Source organism: Manis pentadactyla, chromosome 2 (genome assembly GCF_030020395.1).
Source record: "Manis pentadactyla isolate mManPen7 chromosome 2, mManPen7.hap1, whole genome shotgun sequence".
Lineage (NCBI taxonomy): Eukaryota > Metazoa > Chordata > Mammalia > Pholidota > Manidae > Manis > Manis pentadactyla.
In genome coordinates, this window is record NC_080020.1 from 155,414,912 (window position 1) to 155,423,529 (window position 8,618).

The 8,618-nt window shown below is 49.2% G+C and overlaps 1 protein-coding gene across 3 annotated transcripts; it reads right to left on the reverse strand.

The window, feature by feature from the left end:
• Positions 1-3,479: 3,479 nt before the first annotated feature.
• Positions 3,480-8,014, reverse strand: ITPRIPL1 (ITPRIP like 1). Of its 3 annotated transcripts, none has more exons than XM_057496975.1 (3): positions 6,830-8,014; positions 6,590-6,686; positions 3,480-5,768 (listed from the first exon to the last, which is right to left on the reverse strand). In XM_057496975.1, the coding sequence occupies exons 1-3, from the start codon at positions 7,013-7,015 to the stop codon at positions 4,114-4,116; spliced, it is 1,938 nt and encodes a 645-aa protein (XP_057352958.1). In that variant the 5' UTR covers positions 7,016-8,014; the 3' UTR covers positions 3,480-4,113. The 3 variants fall into 3 exon arrangements, with proteins under 3 accessions (XP_057352958.1, XP_057352960.1, XP_057352959.1); XM_057496977.1 differs by having other exon boundaries at positions 6,590-6,691; positions 6,830-6,986; XM_057496976.1 differs by lacking the exon at positions 6,590-6,686 and having other exon boundaries at positions 6,830-6,976.
• Positions 8,015-8,618: the final 604 nt, after the last annotated feature.

The following is an 8,618-nucleotide window of genomic DNA, read 5'->3' on the forward strand; positions in this document are numbered from 1 at the left end:
AAAAATCTCTTCAGTCCCTTCTCTCCATTTTGTCCACATTACCTTCTTGCTGATCTGTAGCAGCCCCACACCTGCTCTGAGCCCCTTCTCATCGGGTCCCAGGTGGTAGTTGCTGACTAATTGTTATTCTTACTTATAAGGAACTTATCACTTCCTAAAGTCTAAAATCATTCAAAAGTCCCATTGCTCTGGGAATTTATAAAGTGAGCTGCAAGGCCCTGCAGGGTCTGGTCCCCACAGCGTCTCGAGCTTCACCTTGTACCTTGTCTCCATTGCTCCCCGCCCTCCAATCCCTTGGGCCTTCTTTCAGCCTCACCCCACTGCAGCAGCTCCCACTCCACATTCTCTGCACATGCCATACCCTCCACAGGATCCTCTTCATCCCCACCTTCAACTAGTTGGCTCCAGGTTTCAAGTTTCAGCTCATGTCACTTCTCAGGGAGGCCTTCCTTGATTTGCTGAAGTGTCCTTCACTGGAGACTTTAGTAGAAATTTAGTAGACCTTTGCAGTTGAACATCTGCTGGCGTGACTTTCATGTCTATCTCCATGAGGATGAAGCCATGTCTTTACTCACTATTGTTTTCCCAGGACTTGTTGCTAGCCCTGGACACAGCAAGTACTTAAATGTGTATTGAATGAGCGAAGTTGGAAGACTATTTTAAATCCTGGATTGGGCATCATAACCTCCCTGGGCCTCATTTGCACCCCCATTTATAAAAGACTGATGAGATTACCCCCTTTCACTGTGCTTTATAAAGAATTCAGTGGTAGGTTAAACCCTTGTATGTGGGCTCAGTGTGCAGGAGAGTCCCTGTCATCTCAGTTGTTCTCTCTGTGCTAAGTGCATCTGAGAACAGTGGGAACAGGTTGTGACCCCCTGAATTCTACGTGTGCACCAACTAAGAGCAGTGGGGACTGGGAGGGTGGTAGGAGACACTGAATCAGGAGCCCCTGAAGAACTGGCTTGGAACTGCTGGCAGAGGGGCAGAAGGAGGCTGCCGGCTGACTCAGTAGGTGAGGCATGAAGCTATTCTGTGCTTGTAATAAGCCTCCTGAGCTGATGGCTTGGGGGCTCCATGTTGCAGGAGGCAGAGCCAGCTCCACCCACTGCTGGCAGGTCTTCCACCTCTGGCTCAAAATGCTGTCTTTGTTTTGGAGGAGTTAGGACTACAGAGGATGCCAAAAGATTGAATGATTTATCAGTGGTATGCAAAACTCAATTCCTCCCTGTAAAAGCAAAGTAATGGGGCCCCTCCCCTATCACTTGCCTACCAGAAAAACAGTGCTGGAGCCATTCCCCTGCCCCATTTCACTCACCAAGATTCTACTTCCCCATAATGACTGGCAAACAGCCTTAGTTTAGGTGAGGAACAATAATAGCGTTATCAGTTGGCTACCTGAACAATCTTTTGGCTTCAAATTTGCCCTGACTTTCCAGCATTCAGCTGGCTTATCTCATAATGTGGTTCATGATATAAACTACTGAGTCATTGGGGCTCAACAGGCATGTAGTAGAAATGGCTTTGCATTCATTTTGGCCTCTGAGCAAATGCTTTTAAATTTTGTATGTGATACGAAATTTCTGACCTCCTAAAGACTGGGCTAAGCGCCAACAATTTCTGTCTTTTAGAATTTCCAAACAACATACCACCCTTTATCTTAGAATTAATACAGTGCTTTTTGCTTTTCAAAGCACTTTGACCCCTACGTCTTCTGTTGGTCCCAAGGCCGTGCTGGAAGGGTGCTAAGACAGGTACTTTCTTCCAAGCTTTGCCATTTACTAGCTATATGGCCTTGAGGAAGCTGGGTACCTTTTCTGTGTCTGTTTCCTCACAGGTAAAATGGAGGGGATAAAACACCCACTTCATGGGGTTATAGTGTGAAGATTAAATGAGTTACCAGATGCGAAGCATTTAGAACTGTTCCTGGGCCATTGGCAATGCTCAATGAGCACTAAATATTTCATTACTATAACTGTTACACACATCCTGGGTGCTAACCAGGTATTGTTTTAGAATGAAGCTCAGCTTCCTAAATATCTGGAGAAACTTCCCCTTTCATTGTAAGAGTATTCCCAGAGCACTACAGCTCTGTTCTTTCCATTACTGCTTGTTTTCTCTATGTTGTTTCTTAACACCCTCTGCCCCACCCAGGCTTCGTTGACTGTTCCTTTTGTAATCTTCGGCCTGCTCGTAACTACATTTTCTTTCTTGCCTCTTACTAGACTAGAAAGCACACAGTCCTAGAACATCATACCACCTTCTCTCTACTTACATCTTCTAGAGCTTATGTGTGTTGTTTGGAGCCACTAAGATCATTTAATGTGGGTGATATTTTGCTTCGGGCACCATGAAAATAAGTAACATAGGTGTTCCATAATATTGTGAATTATTCTTTCCTGGCTACTGGCCATGCCACTGGGAAACCTTAGGGCAAACTGGTTCGAAGTACATTGAGAAATACCAGGATGTACTAGATGAAGCGATCAGGGTAATATGAACTTCTTGGGAACAGGCATGTAAGAACACTGATCTGCTGTTTGTGTGCTATTGCACAGATTCCAATTGACAGAGAAAATAGCATCCTTTATTGATTTGGAACTAAAACACCAGCAAATTATTTTCTAAACAAAAAGCATATGGATGTCTATAAAATACCAAAATCTGAGCAGCATAGAACCACCATTATTGCATCTTAGCTTGAAAGCAAGTACGTGGCAGGTCCCGACAGACAGGTTGGGAACCCGGCAGCAGTTGTGCAGTGGGAGCCCCAAATTATTGGCTGGCATCAGCTTCTGTGACCCTTGTAGTTTACTTTTGCAGCAGATACGGATTTTACAACCAAAGCCCATAAGGCCAGCATCTAAACCCCCTGCAGTCAAGTTAAATGTGGGGCCTGGTCCTGCTTCCCGGCAGACCTTCCTGGCAGGCAGTATAGGAACAGCATTCGTATTTCCAAAACAACCACACCCACAACTAGTCACATTTCTTAACACTCCACCTCAGGGGGCCCCGAGTTTTAAAAGAAGAGAAAAATACACCCATCCTCACTCCCAAATTGCGACTTTGTTAGAATTGGACTGCTTCATGGCCCCTTCCTGTTCCACCAAGGCAATGGGCCTGGATTGTGATGACCCTGTTTTTGCAAAACCACCAATGTAGTTCAAATAATCCCTTTGTGGTCTTTGAAGAGAGAATATAAAGGCATTACCAGACTGAGAAAACGCACAGCTATTCATGGTAGCTGACCTTTTTTTCATTTAACAAACAAGTGGCTCCCCTCAGAAACAGTAACTCTTCATCTCAGAGCCCCAAAGATTGTCCTTATTAAGGGTTTATAATATTGCTTCCAAGCACGATGTGGTCTTCAAGTGTCGGCTATTTCATTAATTTTAATAATTACCTCAATTATGGGACAGGTGACTATTGACTTAATATTTGTGAACCAATGCTAATAAATGATTTGGTTAGTATTGGAGTTTTTCAGATGCATAAAAATGGCTTTATTTCATATATCACATGAAAATAGGGCTAAATTAAGAAAATGGAAAATAGACATCTTGGTTATATCTTCAAATAATGAATATCTGAAAAATTAGATCCCAAAATATGAGAAGTTACCATCACAGTATTTGGGATAAAATAGAGTGCTGTCAGCGTCGATATGAATTAAGCTAACAGTTCAACAAGGAAACCAGTTTACAAGGAGTGTTTTAGGAGTCGTTCACAAAAAGGAATGAGCTGGAATGGAGGTATTCTGGTTCTCTTTCACTTCCAGTGTAGATGCAAAACACAACTTCACAGGCCCTCTCTAGATCTCTACTCTTGAGCAGCAAGATCCTCCCGTAACATCTGCTTCCCCTGGGCCCTCTCTGGGTCATGATGAAAGTCAAGTCAGAAGAGAAAACCTCAAAAGATCCACCCTTGATTAGCCTCTGCAGGCTGGACCCCATCCTCTTTTACCACTTCACATGCTCCTTAAAGTGTCTTAATCTACCACAGCCCCCGCTGACAAAGGCGAAGGTCACACACGCTGGTATGTCTGAAAAATCAAACTCTTTTTCAGCCTGAGGAATCAGATATCCCTTCTCCCCTTTTTTAACAGCCTTTACATTAATGTGCACCAGCTGATGGGGCACAGGGCAGAGTTTTCATCTGGGTCAGAAGGTTGTGGAACTCTTCCAGTGCCTGTGAATGTGCCATGGGGTTTAGCACCAGGTGTTGGAAGAGATTGACAGGCTCGGCATTCCGAAATGTCTTAGGGATTGGGATGGTCAGAGGCAGGAAGGCGTTACCGATGAGGAAATGATGGAGGGACCTTTGCTGGAGGCCTCGGCCCAAGAACCAGAGGATGTCCTGGAGCCGCTGTGAGAGCATGCTATGCTGCCACTCTGCCAGGGGCAGCCGCAGCAGGAGGTGCATGAGGGCTGTTTTGAAGTGGTAGGAGGTGAGGATGGGACGGGATGCTCCCTGGGGTAGGCTCTGAAGGTCCCGGAGACTTAAAATGATCTGGAGGCACTTGAGGTGACAGGTGTTCTCTGGAGCAAAACGCCCTACCAGCTTCAGGAACAAGTGCTCACAGGCAGCAAAGGACTCGGGCCAGTCCACACTGGTGAGCTGTTCCTGGTCGGAGGCCTGACTCACCAGGTAGACCAAGGTGTCTTCTCGTTGTACCCCTAGGACCAAGCGGATTGAGAGAAAGCGGCCTGAACGATAGTCCAGCCTGAGCTTGCAGGAGGTGGTGGATGGTGGGAGGCTGAGCTTAAAGTCATACTTGTGGGCCACCAGGGCCCAGGCATTGCCCACCATGTTCTGGAACCACTGTATGGTCTTGCACATGTCCAGGTGGGAGCCAGTGCAGAGAGTCGCCTTGATGGAACTGCTACACTTGCCCAAGAGGGCCGAATGGTCCCTGTGGTGGTGCACCAGGCACAGCACATCCCCCAGAAGCTTCTCACGCTTGCACACACACTCTGACTCCACCAGCACACAGCCACAGCGGCGACCTAGGGCCAGATTCCTCATCTCCAGCACAAACATAGTGCCATGAGGGGGGACAATGGGGACCAGGATATCAAATTTCTGGGTCTCACGGAGGGTTCCCCATTTCTCAAAGGCAGCCCCGATGCCCAGGCAGTCCTCCAACTGTGGTTGGGCATCCTGGCGGCTGAGCACCCGACAGGCCTCAATGAGGTCGTCCACAAAGCTCTCCACAAACTCACAGGTACAGGGCAGGTCACGAGTGGCATTCTGGACATAGTGTTTGTAAAAGGATTCCAGGGCCTCTCTCGAGGGGAAGTTGGCAAGCCAGTTGTAGGAAGTGACTGGCATAATGCGGATTTCCTCCTCCTCATCACCGCTGGAGTCAAAAGCTGGCTCATGCTGCATGTTCTGTCGCAGGAGCTCAAAGATGAGAAAAAGGCAAAAGAGGCCAGCATTCCACAGGTTTCCCAGCATCCAGCCCAGCGGCCCCTCCTGACCCTCAGCCTGCAACGGCCACCTCATGTCTTTCTTCCCCAGCACTAACTGGTCACTTGGTATGTCTCCCTTCCAGAAGTTCTCTGTTTTCTGCTTCTGCTCAGCTGCGTGCCTTCTCTTTTCAAACTCCATCTCTAACTGACGCATCTCCTCACTCATGCGCTTCTCCAGCTGCCGACTTCTGGCCAGTGTGTCCAGGTCCATCCGGTCACTGACCATCAGGGGGTGATGAACAACATACATCACTGCCAGGAACAGAAGGCTTATCACAGCCATGGAGGCCTCTGCATCTGGAGAAGGAGGACGGTGGGGGTCAGTGGTGATCTTCAGGACTCATCTGCTCTCCAGTGCTTATTCCCCAGAGCCCTGGAACCCCAAAGCCTGGCAGCTAACTACTCAGGAGGGACAGAAAGCTCACAGGGCTTGGGTTGGACAGCCGAGGGTGGTCTGCCGGGAGGCAGGTTGGGAGAGGGGGTAGCAGCGTGTGCCACTCAGTCTCCCTACAGCTTTCCTGCCACATGGTGTGCGTGGTTTTTTGCCTTCCAGAGTGTGGACAAAGGATTGATTTCATTTCTGTGTAGGATGGGAAGGGGGGCCCTTGTGGTAGACTGGCCTCACCCATCTCATCATTCCACCACAGGCACCAGGTGTACCCTGCTGATCCCCGAGGCTCCCTTCCACTGGCAGAAAGCACCGGTGTGCCTGGACAACACCTTTCCTTTTGCCACCCAGCCCCAGGCCCCAGCTGTAATATCCCACTTCCTCTGACTTCACAATCCTCTGCTCACCCTGTGTCATCAAACCACTCAGCCTCTCCTCCTCCCTCCTGCCCACTGGGCCAACCCCCAACGGGCACCAGCCCCCAACGGCCACCAGTGCGGCCAGCCTCCTTTCCACTGCTTCCTGCTGTGTTCTCTGAGGTCCTCAGGGGGCTGTAGGATGCCCCATCGGTGGACCGCGCAGCTCCACCGCAGCCCAGGAACCTTGGTGATGAACCGGGTGCACAGGGCACCTGACAGCCAGCAGCCTGGCTTCCTCTGGCTTCCCACCCACCACAGAGGCCAGAAGCTTCCTGCATTCATGCGACTGGTTCACGAGCTACTGGGCTTACCGAGATCGTGAAGACCTGCCGTGTGGGCGCTGAAACCAGGTGGGGGACTCTCCTCCCTTTGGAACTTGGCCCTGCTTAGTCTCACCGCCCTCTCAGGCTGCCCTGTGAAAATTCACGAAATACCTGGGGGCTTTGGCTCAAAGCGGGGTGCCTTCCCCAAATTCCACGCCCAGAGATCTGAGCTCCCATCCGCCCTTCCTCCTTAGGGTTTCTCCGGGGACCTGCGGCCAGGTTACTCACCGTCGGTGTTAGGAACACCGTCTTAAAGAGACAGCACGGCCGGACTGCCCCCGCTTTCTTCCCGGCGGGGTGGGGGCGCCGCATTCCTCTCCGGGTCCACCCACGGGAATGGCCCCGCTGCCCTCCTGGGAACACACCATTTTGTCCGAGTATCCGAACGCCTGGGCGCGGCAGGCCCCTGGACATAGCAGTCCGCGCGCGGGGCCAACGGCGCCAACCCCGCGCAGTTGCTCCCGCCGTCCAGGCCCCGCCCCGCCTCGCCCCGCCCCCTAATCCGGCCGGGTTGCTGCTGCTGGAAAGCAGCCGGGGCCTGGGACACCCCTCGCGTCGTCCGCGCTCTGGCTGCCGCGCGGGCTCCTTCGCGTTGGAGTGCTCGGTGGAGGGGTTGCGGCCACAGACTCGCTGCTAAGGGGCGCTCGCGCGGCAGCGGCTCACCCCTCTCTGGTGGCACGAGGGGGCACTGCAGTGCCTGCCGTCTGCTTCAGCTCGGCCCAGTGGAGGATACTTTTGGCATTTCGAATGCACTTGCAGTGAGGATGACGGAGGGATGGTATAACCAGGAATTGACCGGGGTTGGGTCGACACGTCATTCCCACCTCTGGCTGGTCCGGTGCAAAATGGTACAGGGGATGAGGTCTGTTGCCAGCACTCTTAATTTGCCTCAACCCTAGCCCGTGCCCAGACTCAGGTGTCTTTCACCAGCCCCTTTGGGGAAAAGACCAGACTGCACCAACAGACCTGGCTTGAGGCCTTACTTGCAATTTACTAGCTACGCGAGAATAAGAATCCTAAACGTAGATAGCGTTGTTAGTGAGATGGAGACTGGATAAGCCTTATGACACACTAAGAAATTCCAGAGGAATGGGTTTCTTGAAAAGGACCTTCAGAGTATCAGAAAGAGCCCCAGCTTTTAGGTCCTGTGTTAGCTATCCAAGGAGAAAAGGAAGCGATGATTTCTTGATACTAAAGTCCTTCTGCTCAAAGACAAACAAGTTTCAGATCTTCTCATCCAGTTGCAATACAGGGGAGGCCCCAAACAACTCAGACAGTACTTCAAAAATACTGATTTACTTATTGACCGAGGAGGGAAGACTGTCTTTTGGCTGACCATGACTGAGGTTCCAAAATTACTTTTCATAAACTTGCATGAGGAAGAATAGACCACAGGCTACTATCACTATGTCTTAGTGCAACCACAGTGATAATGAAATTCTGTATTATTTTTTTACTTCTGACATGACAGTATATTTCAGAGTGTAAAAATGATGGTGTTAAAAGCCATGTGTTTAAAAATATGTATTCATGGTCAAATCAAGGTTTGTTTTGAAAGTGATACTGGGTTAAAAGACATTTGCTAAGTCAATAGTCCACACAGAAATGAAGTTGCTGTACCAAAGGAAAGACTGCAAGCTAGAAAACTAGTAATGGATTTAAAGATCATACTTAAATCAACAAAAAGCCCTCTATCAGTGGACATTTCTTGATCTGATTTTTGGTGATATTTCTTCTTCAGCATGATTTGAAGTGATTATTGGCTTAGTCAGTGGGATTAATGGGAAACCAAATCATTAGAACATCTGGACACTCATGTTAATTGTGATTGTGCACAAATGACATGAACAGTAGTCACTCACTTTAACAACTGAATTGCAGTGAGGTGAGATTTACCCTTGCCAAGCAAGGCAACACGGTAGCTCTTCCCCCATATGAATTTATTTTCATCACTAAAAAAAAGTACATAGAAAGTAAGAACCCACATAATCTTCTCAATTATACCTCTTGGCTCACA